We start from the raw sequence: 21,371 nt of genomic DNA, 5'->3' as shown, positions 1-21,371 counted from the left end.
AAATTGGCTGAATTAATAGCCAACCATTGTTGGTATTAAGCAATTACAGATAAAGGTCAGTTTAGAACACTGGGGTGATGTTCTTTAAAAAATAATGTCTAATATTCAGTCAAGCATAAGGATGCTTTCCATACATGCAAGACAATATTTATACAAGATGAGGGTAAACTTCTTCTGGCCGAACATGTAAGATGGATACAAAGTAGTGAAACAAATGACCACTGTATTTTAGGATGGAGGATCTGAAGGATATTAGTACTTTAATGAGCAATAAAGTGAAAAAAACAAAGACACATAGGATGTTTTTAAAAAGTAAATGTTACTCAGTACAGGTAGGTGTACCAGGGTGAGAAGTCCCACTGAATGACGAGCATTATACGGAGTGTTGATCTGCAGAAGAAGAAAGTGACGAAGTTGAAACAATGGAGCATTCCATCAGTTTTACTTTATTATAATAATACAGTCTTTGATTTAAGAACTAGAAAAATAATCTTAAAATTTAGGTATTGATTTAAAAATCTGCCATGGGCAAGCTTGTGATAACATGATTTGAGAGTCTGTGGTAGGCAAAATAATTGCCTCTCAAGGATGTCCATGTCCTAATCGCCAGAACCTGTAAATATGTTAGGTTACACGGCAAAGGGGAATTAAGGTCACAGATGGTATTAAAGTTGCTAATCAGCTAACCTTAAAATAGGGAGATTATCTTGATTATCCAGGTAGGCCTAATGTAATCACGAGGGTTCTTAAAAATGGAAGGGAGAGGACCTCCCTGGTGGCGCAGTGGTTAAGAATCCATCTGCCAAGGCAGGGGACACAGGTTCGAGCCCTGGTCCGGGAAGATCCCACATGCCGTGGAGCAACTAAGCCCGTGCGCCACAACTACTAAGCCTGCGCTCTAGAGCCCGCTAGCCACAACTACTGAAGCCGGCGCGCCTAGAGCCCGTGCTCTGCAACAAGAGAAGCCACCACAATAAGAAGCCCGTGCACCGCAACTAGAGAAAGCCCGCGCACAGCAATGAAGACCCAATGCAGCCAAAAATAAATAAATAAAATAAATAAATTTTTTTAAAAAACCTTTAAAAGTGGAAGGGAGCGGTAGAAGGGGATGTGACTATGAAGAAGGGTCGAGAGATGCAACATTGCTGGCTCTGCTGATGGAGGGAGTGGGCCAGGAGCTAAGGACTGTAGGTGGCCGCCAGAAGCTGGAAAAGGCAACAGGTTCTCCCCAGAGAGCCTCCATCGACACTTTGATTTTAGCCTAGTGAGACCCATGTGAGATTTCTAACCTACAGAACTGTAAGATAATCAATTTATCTTCTTTTTTTTTTTTTATCTTTTTTTTTTTTAATCTTCTTTTTTAAGCCATCAAATTTGTGGTAATTTGTTATGGCAACAACAGAAAACTAATACAAGGTCAGGATTTGTCCAACAATCCAAAAGCATTCTTAGAGCTGGAGATGGCAGCACATGGTTTCAATTTCTTACTAGGAGAATTGATGCCTTCCTTTGGAACAATTCAAAGATTATATATGACATCCTCAGAATCTTCCCCAATATGGGATATCTTCCTGAAACACATATCAAATCTGACCACAGACTACTCTTATTCTTGCAATGGGAATGCCAGATAAATATCATTAAACACTTAGGTAAAATTTAGGCAAGATGCAAGATGACTGAAAGAAATCAGTGAAACAACAGAAGGTCCTCAAATACAGAGCAAATCCCATCTTTGGTGGGAAATGACGTTAGGTTTGAACCTGAGCTGTCCACAGATATATGTTATGGGATGTTGTTAGCAAAAGCCTACAAAAAAAGAAAGAATCTAGCTTGGCTATTTCACTTTTAAAGGGATTAAAAATGCATATTTATTATTTTAAATATCTCTAGGACTTTTCTAAACTAAAGGAGCCACACATGAAATATGCAACAAAAATGATATTCCAATAAAATAAAATTCAAATAAGGAAACAAAAATGTCTGTGGACCATGAAAGAGAAGATTTACATACAAACAATCCTGAAGTTGATACCCACAGAAATTATTTTTCTGGCCATTGCAGACTGAGGTATAATTTTGACTGAGCAAGATGCTATTTTGTTTTCTTTATATTTTTTTCTTGGAAAAAGAAAAATCAAGTAAGTACTATATGGATCTAGATATTGTTTTAAGGAAGTGAAAACAGCAACATAAAAGATGGTGATCCATATGAAATTAAAATATTTAATAATTTTCTTTCTTAATTCTAACTATCGTATGAAACCTCATTACAATGTTTGAACTTGGTATGTAAAATTTATATTCATTCCTGATTCTAAATGTGGCTTTAAGAATATTTTTTGATAATTCCAGTTGCTCTGCCTCAGCAGAATTGAATAAAAGCTCAACAGAAGTTTCTCCCAAATGAAATTAATTAAGATAAAAAAAAAAAATCTAAGAACTACAGTGATTCAAGAATAATGGTCTATTTTGGCATCGCTCTTAACAGAACACAAATTATGTGATAATGTTGATTACAACATCTCAAAATTTTGCTGAAATGAAGGCAAGAAAAATAAATTTTATAGACTAAACATGTAAATTTATGAATTATGTTATGTATGTTATGCCCATCTGAACATCACTAATCCATCAATATTATATCCAGACATGTGCAATAATAAAGTTTAGTTGTCTTTGACATTTTGCTGGCGTTAGCTATACAAAAATCAGAGCCTTACATACTGTTTTTTGTCATTATGAAGGAATATTTGTCAAGGTAGAATTTATATAACTATGAGCTTCATTTGTGACTTTTACATATTTAGGCATATGGTCTATGGCCTCTATTTGTTCTCCTGATTCAGATCCAGCACATGGCAGGGGCAGACCCGATTTTATTTGCTCATCGTGAGAGCACTGAAAGGTAGGGATTGTCAAGCCCATTTTACAGATAAGGAAACTGAAGCTCAGTGAGATGGAACTTCATCTGCTATTTCATAAGAAATAGCAGAACCAAAATGCAACTCCTAGTTTGTTAAGTTGAAAAGCCCAGGATGCTTCACTGCATCCAGCCTAGTGGAACCAAGGATTGCTACAAACATTTCATGGATATACTAGATGTTATACAAGTTTTCAGAAGGAAGGGATCACTGGACCCATGTGATGCAGGAAGGACCTGGAAGAACAGCTGGGGAGCATCTGGTTCTGGCAGAATGATGGTCGATTAGATGTCATGAAGGATCCTTCCAACGAAAACAATTAAAATGCTGGATGAAGCCTGCATTCTACGCTGGATAAATTTATCAGCAAGATGGCACAAATGCAAGGAAGTCACAAAACCCTCAAACAAAGGGAAACTAGGAACCCTGTGAGGTATGCTGCTTTCACCATCAGAGTTTCTGCTGCCAGCCTGTGCAAATGAGAGATGAAATCCAAGGCCCATCAAAGGCAGGGAATCTAATAGGAGACCTCATCAATAAAGCTAGGACTTTCAAGATAAGTGAATGTTGGGCTTCCCTGGTGGCGCAGTGGTTGAGAATCCGCCTGCCAATGCAGGGGACACGGGTTCGATCCCTGGTCCGGGAAGATCCCACATGCCACGGAGCAACTAAGCCCATGCGCCACAATTACTGAGCCTGTGCTCTAGAGCCAGCAAGCCACAACTACTGAGCCCGCATGACACAACTACTGAAGCCCACATGCCTAGAGCCCGTGCTCCGCAACAAGAGGAGCCACCACAGTGAGAAGCCCACTCACCGCAATGAAGACCCAACGCAGCCAAAAATAAATAAATAAAATAAATTAATTAAAAAAAAAAAAAGATAAGTGAATGTAAAATAAATCCTACCAGACAGAACAATACATTTACAAAAGTTGTCTCTCTGAAAAAAAATCTCCCTCAAGAATTCAGAACCATCAGTTCATCTTCATAGGGGTTTGTGGTCCATATCCACAGTACCATTGCGGTCCAAGAACTCTGAATTGGAAAATTTAAAGTGGTTACAAATAGATAGAGGTCAAAGTTTTGTAGTTCCCTCAGGTAAGCAACAAAACAAATGCAAATCCTCTCTGCAGGATTTCTACGTTAAAACAAGTATGCACACACCTGGAAACAAAATGCCATGAATGAGAAACAGCAAAAAATAGGAGATAGCAGAAAGAGAGATCAAAGAACAGATACTGAAATATAAAATGACTATGTCCAATATGTTTAAAGAAAGAGCTTAAAAATATGAATAAGCAAGCAGATTTGAAAAGAACCTAATATAACTTATAGAAATTAAAAAAAATAATAATTGAAATAAAAAGTCACTGAAAGGATAAATAGCAGACCAAGCTGATGAGGAAATTAGTCAACTGAAAGTAGATCCAAAGAAAGTATCCAGGATGCGGTCCAGAGAGATTAAGAGACAGAAGATGTGAAAAAGCAAACAAGAGACATAACAAGGGCTTCCCTGGTGGCGCAGTGGTTGAGAATCTGCCTGCCAGTGCAGGGGACACGGGTTCGAGCCCTGGTCTGGGAAGATCCCACATGCCGCGGAGCAACTAGGCCCGTGAGCCACAATTACTGAGCCTGCGCGTCTGGAGCCTGTGCTCCACAACAAGAGAGGCCGCGATAGTGAGAGGCCCGCGCACCGTGATGAAGAGTGGCCCCCGCTTGCCGCAACTAGAGAAAGCCCTCGCACAGAAACGAAGACCCAACACAGCCAAAAATAAAAAATAAATAAATTAAAAAAAAAAAAAAAGAGACAGAAGATGTGAAAAAAGCAAACAAGAGACATAACGAATATTTCTCTAGAAGGAGAAAATATAATGGTTCTGATGTGATATTTGAAGAGATAACTGGTATACGTCTAGAACTGTTGCAAGTCACCAGTCCTCAGATCCAAGAAGTTAAGTGAGGCATGGTAGAGACAGTTGGTGCTCACCAAATATCACATGTGCTTTCTTACATTTCTCAGACTGTCTTGTCGTTAGGTTGGGGCCATGTTGACTATTTCCGGTTAAAGTTTAATTCCAGGCCAGGGCAGTTGAAGAACGATGCCTTCTTGTAGGAGACGTCCTGATGGACTGGGGATGCAACTCTTCCCCTTTTCAGAACTGAGCCACTATCCATCTCTGGGAATCACTTGTGGCCAAAGGCTGCTACCTTGCCCACATTATACTCACTGTCCAGGGGCAGCACGTACCCACTAAGGATGGGTACAAAGTCCTGGCCTTCTTCTCTCATTGGGGACAACTCTGAAGGGTCAACCCCACTCCAGAGCTCCCTGGGTGGTCAGCCGAGGCCTCTGATGCAACGTCTCCTTCTACCCAAGACTGCTTCCCCCACTTCCTTACAGGTGTTCCTGAGAACACTCCCTCATGAACTTCCTGCATGTATATCTTTGTCTCAGAGCCTGTTTCTGGGAAACCCAACCTAAGACACCTCTCTCTCTTCCCCTTCTGTGGCGACCTAGAAGGCCACATGTTCCAGATGGAGCAGCTATGAGGTGGCAGACCTTCCATCTGCCTGGGCCCTTCACAGTTCCTCACTGACCACTTAGCTATGTAATGTGAGGGTGAAATAAATCTTTGCTCTGTTAAGTCACTGAGCTATCTGGGATAATGTTTAAACTCAGCATAGCCTAGCCCTTCCTGCTTCCTACAGTTATTCATGTAAAGATAGCTGGAGTAACCATTAAGCTGATAAATTCAGATAATATTTCTAGCTTATTAATTATAAAACAAGGGCAGGGGAAAACAGCATGTTCAAAAGGAAAAAGAAAAGAAGAATGTAAAACTCAATTCAAAGAGCGCAGGAAGGGAAGGGCAACAGAGAAAACAGGACAAATAGAAAGCACGTAAGACGATCAAAATAAATGCAAATATTTCAGTACTCATTATAAATATAAACAGACTAAACCATCCCTTTAAATGACAAATACTGTCAATCTAGATGAAATCCAACTATGTGCCATTTACATGAGACACAACTAAAATATAAGGACTGGGAGAGATTACAAGTCAAAGTAAGGAAAGAAATAAACCAGACATAACAAAAACAACAAAACTGGAGTCACTGTACAACTATCAGACAGATGCTAAGACAAAAAGCATTACTAGATATAAAGATAATCACTTTTTAGAAATAATAAGAACTTTACTTCACCAGAAAGATACAATTACAAACTTGGATGGACCTAAAAAACACAGGCTCAAAGTATATAAAGTAAAAATTGACTTACCTACAAGGGGTAATTCACAAATCTGACACCATTAGGAAAGATTTTAACACATTTCAATTATGGATACCTTGAGCAATAGTTAAGTTGCATAAAAAATCAAAATGGAAGTTAGAAATTAATTAGAACTGCATATGTGGACTGCAGTTAAAGCAATACTTAGAGAGAAATATATATATATTTAATTGCTTACATTACAATGGTAGAGTGATTAACTTAAGAAGTTAGAGCAGTAACAGCAAAATAAACCCAAAGTAGAAAGAAAATAATAAAAATAACAAAAAGACATTAGAAATATAAAACACATAACAGAGAGGCTCCACAAAGCCCAAATCATCTTCTTTTCAAATTTTTTTTTAAAAAAGACAAACTGACAAGATTAACCAAGAAGAGAACAGAAAAACAAAAATGACATATTCATGTCAATAGACACAGAAAAAGCATGTCACAAGATCCAATACCCTTTCATGATAAGAGAATACTCAACAAAATAGTAATAGAACTTCTTTAAACCAACAAAGGCCATCTACAAGAAACCCACCGCTAACGTACTTAATGGAATGCTTTTCCCCTATGATCAGGATGCCTGCTCTCACCACTTCTATCCAGCATTGTAGTGGAGATTCTAGCTAGGTCAACTGGACAAGAAAAAGAAATAAAAAGCATCTAGATTAAAAGGAAGAAGCAAAACTATCTCTATTTGCAGATGACATGATCTTACATACAGGAATTCCTAAAGGATCCACTAAAATACTATTAGAACTAATAAATTAGTTCAGCAAGCATGCAGTATATAAGATAAATATACAAAACTCAGTTTTCTATATTCTAGCAATAACAATCTGAAATGAATTTAAGGAAACAATTCCACTTACAACAGTATCAAAAACAATAAAATACTTAGAAATAAATTTAACAAATCATTTTAATGGTGCAAGACTTGTATACTGAAAACTACACAACATCACTGAAAGAAATTAAAGAATAACTAGACAAATGGAAAGACAGACCGTGTTCATGGATTTAATTTACTTAATATTATTAAGATGGTAATGCCCCCCAAATTGATCAACAGATTCAGTACAATCCCTCTCAAAATCCTGGCTGGTTTTTTTGTTGGTCTGTCTGTTTGCAGAAATTGACAAATAGATCTTAAAAGTCATAAGGAAATGCAAGGGACCCTGAACAGCCAAAACAATCTTGAAAAAGAAGATCAAGGTTAAAGGACTTACACTTCCCAATTTCAAAACTCATTACAAAGCACAGTAATCAAGACAATGTGGTACTGACATAAGAAGAGACAAACAGATCAATGGAATAGAACTGAGAATCCAGAAATAAACCTTCACATTTACAGTCAATCAATTTTCAATAAAGGTGTCAAGATAATTCAATGAAGAAATAATGAATAGTCTTTCCAATAAATGGTGCTGGCACTGCTTGATACCCACATGAAAAAAAGAAAAGAATAAAGTTGGACCCCTATTTCACACCACATGCAATAACTAATGCAAAAAAAATGGATCATAGACTTAAATTTTAGGGATAAAACTCTTAGAAGAAAATATAGGAGTAAATCTTCATGACCTTGGATCAGCCAAAGGCTTTTTTGCTATAACATCAAAAGCACAAGCAACAAAAGAAAAATAATAGATAATATTAAATTTTAAAACTTTTGTGCTTCCAAGGATACCATCAATAACATGAAAATGCAACACACAGAATGGTAGAAAACATTTTCAAACCATGTATCTGATAAGGGACTTGTATCAAAAATATACAAAGAACACTTACAACTCAACAACAAAAAGACAAATGACCCAACTTAAAAATTGGCCAAAGACTTGAGTAGACATTTCTCCCAAGAAGATATACAAATGGCCAATAAGCACATGAAAAGATGCTCAACATAACTAATCTTTAGGGAAATTCAAGTCAAAACTACAATGAGATATCACCTCATATCCATTAGGATGGCTACTATAAAAAAAAAAAAACAGAAAACAACAAGTGTTGGTGAAGATGTGGAGAAACTGGAACACTTGTGAACTGTTGGTGGGAATGTAAAATGGTACAGCCACTGTGGAAAGCAACAGGGTGGTTCTTCAAAAAAAATTTTTTTTTAATGGCCAAATGATCCAGCAATTCCACTTCTGGGTACATACCCAAAAGGATTGAAAGCAGAGTCTTGAAGGGATATCTCTACACCTATGTTCATAGCAGCATTATTCACAATAGCTAAAACATACAAGCAACCTAGTACTTATTCATGGATGAATGGATAAGCAAAATGTGGTATGTACATACAATGGAATATTATTCGGCCTTTAAAAAGAAGGAAATTCTGGAATATGCTATAATATGGATAAACCTTGAAGACACTATGCTAGGTAAAATAAATAAGACAGTCACAAAAAGACAAATATTATATATAATTCCACTTATATGAAATACTTAAAGTAGTCAAATCATAAAGACAAAAAGTATTAATGGTGGTTGTCAGAGGCTGGGGTAAGGGAAAATGGGGAGTTCTTATTTAATGGGAACAGAGTTTCAGCTTTGCAAGATAAAAAGAATGGAGATGAATGGTGGTGACGGTTGCCAAACAATGTGAATGTATTTAATACCACAGAACTGTGCACTTTGAAATGGTTAAGATGGTAAATTTTATGTTAAGTATATTTTGCCACAATAAAAATAAAAGTTAAGCATAGAGTTACCATGTGACCCAGCAATTCCACTCCTAGGTGTGTACCTAGGGGAATTGAAAATATGTCCACACAAAAACTTGTACACAAATGTTCAGAGCATTACTCATAATAACCAAAAATTGGAAACAACTTAAGTGTCCATCAATTGAGGAATGAATAAACAAACTGGTATATCCATAAATGGAATATTATTCAGCCATAAAAACAAATGAAGTACTAATCCATGCTACAGCACATATGAACCTTGAGAACACTATGCTAAGTGAAAGAAGGCATTCACAAAAGGCCACCTACTGCATGACCCCATTTAAATGAAATATCCAGAAGAGGCAAATCCACAGAGACAAAGTAAATTAGTGGTTGCCATAGGCCTGCGAGAGGGGGCAGTGGGAAATGTCTGCTAATTGGTACAGAGTTTCTTTCTGCGGTGTTAACAATGTTCTAAAATTCAATTTGGTGATGGTTTTGTACAACATACTTTGTGTGTGTCAACATACTAAAACCCACTGAGCTATATACTCTTAAAGGGAGAATTTTATGGTATGTGAATTATATTTCAACAAAACTGTTATAAAAAAAACTTTCTACAGAGAAAATGCAGCTGTAGCATCGAGTTGCTCCTTGCACAATTCCACAGTCTGTCATTCACGTAGACTAAGAGATAAACAATGCTCCCTTGGGTGGGCAACATGGTGGCCCTGCTCAGACAATTTTCCAGGTAAATTCTACCAAGCTGTCAGGAATGTATAATTCTAATATTATACAAATACTACATATATTTTCCATAGAATAAATAGGCAACACTCTCCAACTCATTTGTGGTTGGCACCATCTTAATCCCCAATCCAGGGGAGGGCAGTATAAGAAGAAAAAATTTCAGGCCAACTCAATAAGTAGATTTAAGGATCCTAGACAAAATATCAGCTGATTTTGGCGATAGATTAAAAAGATACTCCATCATGACCAAGTAATATTCAAATGCAAGGTTGGGGACTTCCCTGGCGGTCCAGTGGTTAAGACTCCACACTTCCACTGCAGGGGGCACAGGTTTAATCCCTGGTCAGGGAATTAAGATCCCGCATGCTGCGTGGTGCGTCCAAAATAAATAAATAAATAAATAAGTAAAAATAAAAAGAATAAATAAAATAAATAAATAAATGCAAGGTTGGTTTAACATTAGAAAATCAATCAATGTAATTCACCACGTTAATAACTTAAATGAATCATATATGGCCATCTCAAAAGATATACTGATAGAAAAAAGAATTTATTACTGATTAGAGGGAAAAAAAATCCTAGGAAACTAGGGAAAGAAAGGAATATTCTTAACCTGATAAAGGTTATTTATACACATACACACACACACACAAACACACATACACACCCATACACACAGAAAGAGCTAACATTATATTAAATGATGAAATGTTGAAAGCATTCATTTGGATTAAAATCAAGAACAATACAAAAAGCCTGCAATCATGACTCCCTTTCGTAAGCTCCCAGGTATTCTCGTGGTGGTGATCCAAGCGCCCACTTTGAGAAATTCTCAGCTGGAGAAACCAGTTGCCTATTGAGATGGCTTCTTGTTTCAGGTGCCCAAGCCCACCTACCCAACACCACTCCCAGCCACTGATCTGGCTCTGCTTCCGTTCCTTCATAATTATCCCACTACTCTATTTCATTTTTCTTGGCTCTTCACAACAGCTCTGTGAGACAGATATTATCTCCATTTCATAGATAAGGAAACTGAGGCTTGGAGAGTTTACAAGTCTTGTCCAAATTCCCACAGTAAGCGGCAGAGCTACAGTGCAAGGCTGGGAAATGCTTTGTAGCACCTCTGGAATCCTCCTGCCTGTGCCCCTAAATTAAGGCTTCCAGGCCAATGTGGTGAGTTTACCTGTAGCCTGGGGGCCAAGGTTACCATTAACAAAAGATTCTCAATTTGACACAAAATACTCTTGTTTCCTGGCCAAGTGTCATGCCATGTTCCATATGAACTTGCTGTCTAGACTTCCCTGTTTGTCTCTAGGTTGGGTCTGTCTAGGAATCAACACCTAGATACTTATTCCAGTCCTTGAACTGTTTGTTCACATCTTTCACAACTCCCTAACGTACCCAGGTCTGTTATTAGACACAGGGAGACTTGAAATTGTGAGGCATGTACCCAAGTCCTACCTTCTACGGGAAGCGAGAACTGTCCTTTCCTGTGAGTAGTCCATTAGGAGGAATGCACCAGAATTAGAACCCTGAGGATGCCAAGAGGCGGTGCCCCACCCTCCTCTGATGGGTGAGGCTCAGAGAGGGTAGGGAAGTGGCCCAGGCCACACAGCTGGTTGATATACAAAGGGAGAGGTGGCCGTATAGGGCAGCCTGCAGAGGTGCCAACCAACAGCTGAAGGGGCTCAGGGAAGGGAGAGGGCACCTGCAGCTCCACGGAGAAGGAGGCCAGAAAGGGGGATGGAGGGGCAGGGGAGGTAAGCCTTCTTCAAACAGAGATCAAGAGAAGTGAATGTCCAATCTGGTGGGAAGTCTAGAGAGAGCACCAGTGTGGCTGGAGAAGAGGGTTTACAGATGAAAAACAGTCGGGGAGGTGGGTAGGGGTTGGGCCTGTGAATACCAGGCAGGGAGCTGGGGTGGGAGTCTGTGGGAGGGGCTGCTCAACATCTCCTCCCAACACACCCACCCCTCCAAGTGTGGAGGGCACAGGGGAGCTGATAATAATAATAACAGCCAACATTACTGACTTCACCATATGCCAGGCACTTCCCATGGGTTACCTCATTTAATCTTCACCATTACCTGAGAAAGCAGATTCTAGCACCACCCCATTTTACAGATGCAGAAACTGAGGTAGGGAGACTAAGGGCACTCTGCCCAAGGTCATTCTGGGGACCAAGTACTGGAACCCACAGAGCCCACCAAAAGTAAACTTAATATTTCTATGAAGTCTCCTATTCTAAATACTCATGAAAATTATGCATTTTCTCCTTAATATGTTTGCATCTGTTTGAATATTTTTAAAATGCCTTTCCCCCTCCCCCACTAAATCCTCAAATAAAACTACCCTCCAGGCAGGCAGAGCCACTGTGTTTTCTCTGTGGCCGCATGAACCTTGGGCGTGATGCTGGGAAACCCAGTAGCAGATGCAGGAGCCCAAGGAAGGTTCTGAAGTAAACAGATGTGAGGTGTGATGTTGGGTCTCTGCCTCTGACTAGTGCCATTTTACTAAAAAGAAAATTGTCATCTCCATCATTTATGAAAAACTGGACAGAGAAGACACATTAATCTTCAGCCCTCAGGGGCCGTCCGGTCCTCACCCTCAGAACCCCCATACATTCAGAATCCCAGCAGTTTACCCAAGGTCCCCAGTGAGACCATCCTCTCTCCTTCACTTCTTTCCTGGGCACAGTCTCTGAACCCAACCGTGACCAAAACTCCCAGGGCGATATCCGAGCAGATACCCATAATCCCCGCCCCAAGAGTCCCCACACCTGCCCCCTGGTTTCCCAGCTCCAGGCCTTTACTCACGCCATTCCTTCACTTGGAGTGCTCTCCCCGCCTCCCAAATTCTACCCGTCCTCAAACCCAATCTTACAGATCGCCCCCTTCGTGGAGCCGTCCCTGATCCCCTCCTCCCCCATGATGGAAGTGACCAACCCCTCTCTGAACCCATCTGCCCCTCTCTGAGCACACACCCTAATCCACTTTGCAACGGAAGTGCTCCTGCACAATTTTACATCTTCCCAACCAACACAGAGCCCCTTAAGGGTAGGATTTGTATGTGATTCTTCTCTGGGCCCCGCACAGAGTAACACCTTGCACATAGCAGGCAGTCAATAAAAATGTCACGAGTGAATGAATCAAAAGATCACTGTGTCCCCGCTAATCACAGCCACTAGTCCTCTGTGGGTAGGACCAACCGGCGCAGGGCACCAGGAAGAGATGTCTACAGCCTTGTGAGAACAGGGGTGGGCCACCTGCCCAACAGCATTGTGGGAACCTGGTCTCATTTCCAGTGTGTCTGTTACCTGCCGCATCCTCATCTCTGCCCTTCAACAGCTCCGCATCCTTCTGATTTTCTCCCAATGCCATCTTGCTGGCATCACCTAGCCGCGCAGGCTTTTAGGAAGAGGGTTTGGTGCTTTGTCTCCTCTTAACCTTCCATTCATGCTGCTGAGATCATTTGGGATTTATTTTTCTGGGGAAAGTCGTAAGGGCTTGGCGGTCGGCTGGGTGGAAGGGATATCTCCCCTCCCTCCGTGACATCCTCCAGATGAAACATCCATGAAACAACAGTTATTCTTGTTCAGTCAAAGAGGAAGGAAACATAACACCGAAACAAGGGTGTAATGAGATGACGTTTACTTTGCAAGGGAAGGAGGAGGTGCACCGCTGGCACAGCTCAAAAGCAGCATGACCTCGCCTAAGGCTTATTAAAAACGCAGATTATCAATGCATCCCAGGTGTTTCGGGGTAGCTGCCCTTGAGCACCCAGGAACAGGCGGATCAATAACTCTCTTCATCGCCTCAACACACACCTGGTCTGGGCCTCCTGCAAGGGATGAGGACAACCGCAAAGCCACACTCTGAGGTGACTCTGCCCCTGGCCTGCTTTCAGGCACCCATGGGAGGGTCCTTAAAAAACTGCCACTCAGACAAGTGCTGCTAGCTTCACCTCTGTAGCTTGAACCCGTAGTCTCAATAATGACTCTGCTTCGGGAAAAAATACAGATGTCACAGGGAAGGGCTACAACTTAAACGGTTTTAGGATCACTTCCGTTTCCAGGTTTGGTGTAGGTGAGGGAAACAGGAGGCTCGAATTCCCCAAGGGAGTCTGGGAGGGGATCCTTGAAGAGAGTGGGTGTACACAGAGCAGACCGGTTGAAGACATAGCAGTCGCCATGTTGCAGAGGCCAAGCCCTAGTCCCAGCCTGGAGCTCAAACACCGGAACAACAGCACGTACCTGGGGCACCTGTTCTATGCTGAACAGCCTGGGGAGCTTCAGGCTCAGCATCCTGAAGCCGAGCTGGGAAGACTGGTGGGTGACAGCCGGTCCCTGTCACCAGGCCTCGCTCAAAGTTCTGACATGGCTCCGGATGCCTCTGGCCAGCCGGTGTCCGAGCCGCTTCACTGAAAGAATACAGCGTGAAGAACTCCAGTGAGTGTCAGCCTAACTCCAGCTGGATCAAGACTGTCAGATTGTTTACCTAAGGAACATAACCCTTGCTTGTGATGGCAAAATAACCAGGCTTCCTTCAAAACAATAGTGAAACTCTCAGACTGCTGAGTCATTCACTCCGAGAGTGACAGAGGGAGGTACTTAAATCATAATAGGGCAATCATAAAATTACAGCGCTGGAAAGGGCCACAGAGGTCACCCAATGCTCTCATGTTGCACAAGAGGGTCAGAGGGGTGGAGTAACCTCCCCAAGGTCACACAGCTCCGGGAGAGCTGGGGCTGCTCACTCTCCCTGCATCAGGTGCTACACCTGGACAGACAGTGGGATCCCGGGTCCGAGTCCATCAAGCGCTGTGCTCCAGATCACCCAAAGAGATGCAGCACTTCCAGAAGGCAGACTGGAGCGTGGTTGCCCTAAGACACACCAAAGGACCAGACCAGGTAAATCCGAGGCACTTTGAAGCAGAGCAACAGGGCTGCTTAAATGCAGGATTCAGACTGTTTAATAAGCTGTGAGTAATGTAAACTAGAGGAACCCAAAGCCCTCAGGGCAGGCCCAAGAAACTGAAAAATACTAGCTGGGTTCTGCAAAGAAAGAGCAGAGCTAGGAGTTTACCATAGTCCGTGCCTCACCTACTCCCCAAATCTGCCACCTCCTCAGAGCCCCACGGACGGGTTCTGTCCCTGCCTCCGAAGGCCCCAAGACCTTGCCTGTACCTCTCCTGCAGCACCATCCACATCTGCCTGCAGGCAAAGCTACCCGCCTAGGCCTTGTCTCCCCTGCACCCCCATCTGCCCCAACTGGGGAGGACCCTCCTGAGATGGTTGGAAACGCCATCCATCCAGGGTGTGTGCCTGGCTCATCCCCGGCCTTCAGCAAATGCTTGTTTAATGATGCAATGGTGTTCATCCTTTGAACTTCAAGTGATTTTTTGTTTTTGTGGTTTGTTTATACTTTTGCTTTTTATTATAGTTCTTTAGGTCCTATGCATTATTACCTGGAACTACGTAGCAAAATATAATATAGTTATGTTTCATCGTAAATAGGCATCTTTATGGTGTAAGCAATCATTCATAATAATTGCTGGTGTAAGCAGCAATTATAAGCATAATAACTGCTGGTGTAAGCAATTATTCATAATAGTCAAAAGGTGGAAATGATAGGCATAGAGAAGGATAATTAAATAGTTAGTTTAGAAATCCCACTGGGGATTAAAGACAGGGAGGAACGGAGTTTGGGAGACTGTTGTAAACTAATGACCACTCAAGAAAAGAATCCAGTAACCTAGCAACAATCAGCACTACCTTGAAGGAAGACCAGGTGCATCGGAGCGCCAGACACACTCAAGCCACAAACGCTGATAGTTAAAACACAAGACGATAGATATGGGGTCTGAATCTTGTTACATGAAGTCAGGGAGTTAATGGTCCTTAAAGAGTAGCATCTCTGCATATAACCAAGACAGGAATATAGGTGAAAGGGGAAAGAAACTAGGTGAAAGGGGACATGATACTAAAACCTGAGATGAATTACCATATTTTAGTATATGTTACCACTCTTTTGCTAATATACATATGATTTAAATAGTGCCATGACAGTCCCGGTTAAACCATGTAGGGTCAATGGAGGAACTAATAATGTAAGCCTTGATGTCTGCCCAAGAGTGAGGAAGAAGGTGGTCTTCTCCCCTCCCCACTTTTGCTTTGATTATAAAAAATGTATCCCCCTTTCTTCTCTGGGCTGTGCTCCCTTGCCTGCCTGCTCTATCTCTCACAAGCATCCTATGCTAATAAACTCACCCTTTGCCTATTGCTTTGCCTCACGCTGAATTCTTTATGCAATGAGACAAAAGAACCTGAGCTTCAGGAAGTCCTGACACCAGGTGAGCCATTTCAATTAAAAGACAGTGGGTTCGAGACCCCTCCTGAGTCAGAGCTAGTGGGTTCAAGTCCCAATCCGAGGTGTGGCTGGGTTAGAGGACCATCCAAGAAGGAGTGCTTCAGAAACAACCCAAGTGTCCACCAGCAGGTGAACAGAGAAACTAGCAAATAAGCAAAATGTAGTCTACACATACAATGGAATATTACTCAGTCTTCAAAAGGAATGAAGTTCTGATGCACGCTACAACATGGATGAAAACTTGAAAACATTATTCCAGGTGAAATAAGCCAGGCACAAAAGGCCAAATGTTGTATGATTCCAGTTATATGAGGGACCTGGAATAGGCAACTTCACAGAGACAGAATAGAGGCTGGGGGGGAGGGAGGAACGGGGGTTGTTGTTTAAGGGGTACAGAGTTTCTGTTTGGGAGGATAAAAAGTTCTGGAAATGGGTAGTGGTGATGGTTGCTCACTACTGTAAACATAAAATGCACTTAAAAATGATAAATTTTGGGCTTTCCTGGTGGTGCAGTGGTTGAGAATCTGCCTGCCAATGCAGGGGACACGGGTTCGAGCCCTGGTCTGGGAAGATCCCACATGCCACGGAGCAACTGGGCCCGTGAGCCACAACTACTGAGCCTGCGCGTCCGGAGCCTGTGCTCCTCAACAAGAGAGGCCGCGACAGTGAGAGGCCCGCGCACCGCGATGAAGAGTGGCCCCTGCTTGCCACAACTAGAGAGAGCCCTTGCACAGAAACGAAGACCCAACACAGCCAAAAATAAATAAATAAATAAATAAATTTATTTTTTAAAAAATGGTAAATTTTATGTTGTGTACATTTTACCACAATAAAAAAAGTTACAAAATATTTCTGAATGACAAAATAATATAGAAAATAATTTTTTAAAGCACATGTACATTTTACCCAGGTTAAAAAATTAAAGTTGATACTTTGCAAACAAATGAACAACACTGATGTAAGTGGGCCTGGCACGCCTTGGTTTTCCTGGTTTTCCGATCTAAATCACCAAGACACTTTCACTCCCAGATGTACCACTAATTCACCTGGTGGCAGGATGAGAGGCAACGGTCTGGCACCAGGGGAGACTCAGGCACATCAGAAAAACCTCTAGCAATAATGGGACCAAGGTTGGGTTTCCACGGACTTGCCCACCTTGGTCCCCTGGTTCTCCCTGGATTTCAATGTCATGGGCAAGAAAAAGGAAAGAAATGGTCCCTACTCTCACAGCACACACCATCCAGGAAGGATGACCCGACGAAACATACAAAAGTAGGGTAATACTTAGTAGCATACGATTCACACACTTCATTCAACCAGTGTGTCCGGCATTTTTATCAAGTGACGAATAAGGTTAAGGGCTCAGTGTAGAGCTGATTACACCCTGTGAGCTGCAGCAGCTGGAGGGAAAAGGAGAACTTAACTGAAATAAAAATTGCATAGGTTTGTGACACACAGAATGGAGGAAAATAGGTGTCCTCCACACCATTGTATTCCTATGTTGCACAGGAAAAAAAAAAAAAAAAAGATGAAAAGACAGTCCTTGTCCCCAAGAAATGTATAAAGGAAAAGAAGAGACAGATATGCACCCAACTAACCAGGACCAGTCACCCTCGTAGGAGGGGAACCCTCACCCACTCTGTGCCAAGCCTGTGCTGGTCACCTTGCCTGCCCACCTGGTCTCCTTCACCTTCACCACTCCATCTCAGGAATTAAGGCAGAGCAGTTAAGGCCCTCGGGGCTGGATTCAAGCCACATGGGTTTAAAGACTGGTTTGCCATTTCCTGTGCAATTCCAGGCAAGGAACTTAACTCCTTGTGCCTTAGTTTCCCCATCTGTGAAATGGAAATAACAGCAGTTACTTTCTTCATAGGGTGGTGGTTATGATTAAAAGAGAGAGCCTATGTAAAGGGCCTGCCATAAAGTAAAGATCCAACAAACATTTGCTATTGTTATTCATTTTCAGATACGAAACTGATTTTATATTTTGCAGGCAGGAAAACCGAGGCGTTGAAAAGTTAGGGGGCTTGCCAAAGATGCTATCATTTGATTTCCGGTTTGTGTGATGTCTGTGGAGGGAGGTTGGGGTGGGGATGGGGATGCTTCTGGAGTTGTGTTATTTGATCTGAGGACTACAGGCTGCGTAGAGAGATTGGAGACTTCGAAACTGCATTCTGTGGGACCCTAAGTTACATTCCAGGGACCACTTTTTTGGGGGTGGACGTTGTACCAGTAACTAGGAGAAACAGAAAGGTTACTTCTACCCCTATGTCAACCAGAAGATGTCTTGGTTGAAATTTTTCTGAATTATAGTAAAAATATAATAACACAAGTCCTCTCTTTGAGAAAGAAAATATAAGAGGCATAAGCTTCCTTTTAAGAAGAGGAGTAACTTTGATTAAGGGGAATTAAGTCCTAGCACAAAGCACTAGGACTTCATTTTTCTTTGCTACTGAGAAAAGATGAAAAATACAGTGTTCACAATGATGTTTATAACCTAGATGCTAACAATGACCCTCTTTGCCAATTAATCAGGTTGAGACAAACTCACAGGTAAGAGCAAACTTGACCTTGCTGTTTCAACAGTTGGAGATTTCTTGTGTGGTGTTTTCCCACCATTCAAAGAAATAAGGACTCTCCCGTTGATACATTGTTATTTTGCATGTAAAATGTAAACCTTTATGTTTGTCAATACTGTGACACATCCATGGATGATCATGGGCGGTGATTAAAGCATAGCTGATGATTTGTATGTTGTGCCTATTGTTAATCATTTCAGATTAACTGCACATAAAATGAACTCACTGGTCTTTTTAGCCATCACAAGCTAAAGCTCTTAATTTCACCAACATTGTAAAAACCAGAGTGTAATTTCCAGTATTTCAAACTGCAGCTTGGTTTGTTGTCTCTTTTCACAGAGGTCTAGAAATAAGACTGAATAAAACAAAAGGCTTCAGAGAATTCTGAAATCAAAACACAATGTGAGGGACTTCCCTGGTGGTTCAGTGGCTAAGACTCCGTGCTCCCAATGCAGGGGGCCTGGGTTCAATCCCTGGTCAGGGAACTAGGTCCCACATGCCGCAACTAAGAGTTCGCATGGTGCCATGAAAAGATCCCACATGCCGCAACTAAGAGTTCGCATGGTGCCATGAAAAGATCCCACATGCCGCAACTAAGACCCAACACAGCCAAATACATAAATATTTTTAAAAACCCACAACGTGAAGCTTTGCTGATATTTCAACAGTATATTGGTGTTCCATATAGGATTTCATTTAAAAGACGATCCACAGCTTTAAAATATGTTTTAAAGCAGCTTTTTAAAAAAAAAAGGAAAATGGGCTGTTACACACTTTCAGGGATCTGCCAAGTTCTCCTGATTTAGCCCTAAAAAAAAAAAAAAAAAGACAAATCACAACAACAAAACCAGCACCAGGAGGTTTCAGGCTAGTCCTGGCAGATTTAACCAAGGGAAATTAACAAGAGGTGAAACTTGCACCTGACTTCTTATCTGTTTCAGGCTAGTGCCCCATCCATATTCCTGGACCCTCCCCCAGTAAACTTTAGCCTACACACTGTGTATCCCAGGCCTTAAAGGACATGGCCAGCAAAACTTACCACCTCCTGAATGAATATGTTTACATATTAGGTGGCTGAATATAAACTGATGGGCTGTTTCCCCAATGAGAGGGTCCAAAAAAATATACAACTTCTAGGGATGCAAATTGTACACACTCTCTTTATCACATTAATTTATTAATTTAGTTAGACGTACCTATTTAGAATCCCTTACCATATCCAACGTAGTATTAATTTAATTTTATTTATTTATTTTACTATATTTATTTATTTATTTATTTTGGCTGCGTTGGGTCTTCGTTGCTGTGAGCGGGCTTTTTCTAGTTGCGGTGAGTGGGGGTTACTCTTCATTGTGGTATGAGGGCTTCTCATTGCAGTGGCTTCTCTTGTTGCGGAGCTCGGGCTCTAGGCGCACGGGCTTCAGTAGTTGTGGCTCGCAGGTTCAGTAGTTGTGGCTCGTGGGCTCACTAGTTGTGGCTCATGGGCTCTAGAGCACAGGCTTAGTAGTTGTGGCACGTGGGCTTAGTTGCTCTGTGGCATGTGGGATCCTCCCGGACCAGGGCTCGAACCCCTGTCCCCTGCATTGGCAGGCAGATTCTTAACCACTGCACCACCAGGGAAGTCCCACTATTAATTTAAAAATATTGTTTTTCCACTCCTAGTTCATAGAAGTGTGTGTTCACAATCTTTGCATGCATCTTTGACAACAGTATCTGCATAACACAGCCACTTTTCGGAGTCACCTAACACAGTTTAAGTAAAATATTCTCATTTCCATCTAAGTTATTCGAAAGCTACACTTTTTGAAGCTGTGTTTAATGTTATTGCTAAAAATGTACCCCAAGTCACAAGTATTCATTTGCTTTATAACACTGTAGGTAATTTGCATTCAAACACTTCACACAGACAGTGTGACGTGAAAATGTTAGTTTTAACCCATACCCCTGGGGTGGTGGTTCATTAGCATTTGAAAGACAAACCTTAAGCTCACATTCCAGAGGCCACAACTTTGGTTCAGTTGGGGTTATTTTTGATCAACACCAGAGGGTTTACTAATTAGCCAGATGGATGCTGTCTCATTGGAGAAATAAGTGGAATTAGAGATATGTACACTGATGAGAAGTGTTGCCCGGGAACCCTCCCTCCTGCATGAGCACAGGGTGCCCCAAAGTGGCTTCCCCTCTGAATGAGCCCAGATGAGCCCTATAAGGAGGATTCTGGGCTTGAACCCACAAGAAGTTCAGCTGACGCGTGCCACCAGACAGCTGTCACGTCAGCTCACACGAACTTTCAAGAAAGGTGCTTAAGAGCCCCTAAGAGGGTAGGTTGCTGGGACTTCTGCCAACAAAACAGGTCATCTTAATGTTTTTGTGCCCGCTTGCTGGAAAATATTTGTATAGGGGGAGGGGACGGGGGGGGCTGGGACTCAGCCTGAGACTCCCACTGTGCTGTGCCACCTGCCGGTCAGGTTGCAGGTCCTCTAGCCCTCATGGACCTCGAAGTACGGATAGTGCCTGAGACTGTATTTCCAGGAACTTCACATGTGATCGGCTGGAAGTCACACCACCGCTTTGTGTACCACTAAGACCGAAAAAAAATTGTCGCCAATTATAATCATGAGACAGCACTGACTGGAAATGAATCCTGACTTCAGAGCTGTTTTAATGTTTACAAAAAAAAAAGTGCACGTAGTAATTGATGAAATACAGTGAGGGTAAACGAGTGATTGGCTCGGGTCAGTCTGCATAGCTACTCTCTCCAGACCCACTACTCTGCTTTTTACAGGGAT

The 21,371-nt window shown here is 41.8% G+C and overlaps 1 protein-coding gene across 4 annotated transcripts in view; it reads right to left on the bottom strand.

The window, feature by feature from the left end:
• Positions 1-21,371, bottom strand: part of PAQR5 (progestin and adipoQ receptor family member 5) — an 89,052-nt gene that overhangs the window by 32,810 nt on the left and 34,871 nt on the right. For all 4 annotated transcript variants that reach the window (XM_068554620.1, XM_068554594.1, XM_068554611.1 and 1 more), the window contains exon 2: positions 13,888-14,054. In XM_068554620.1, the coding sequence (XP_068410721.1) occupies positions 13,888-13,938 (51 nt within the window). In that variant the 5' untranslated portion in view covers positions 13,939-14,054. The remainder of the gene's footprint in view (positions 1-13,887; positions 14,055-21,371) is intronic.

The sequence above is a fragment of the Eschrichtius robustus genome, chromosome 1 (assembly GCF_028021215.1).
Source record: "Eschrichtius robustus isolate mEscRob2 chromosome 1, mEscRob2.pri, whole genome shotgun sequence".
Lineage (NCBI taxonomy): Eukaryota > Metazoa > Chordata > Mammalia > Artiodactyla > Eschrichtiidae > Eschrichtius > Eschrichtius robustus.
This window is presented reverse-complemented; position numbering and strand designations above follow the sequence as displayed.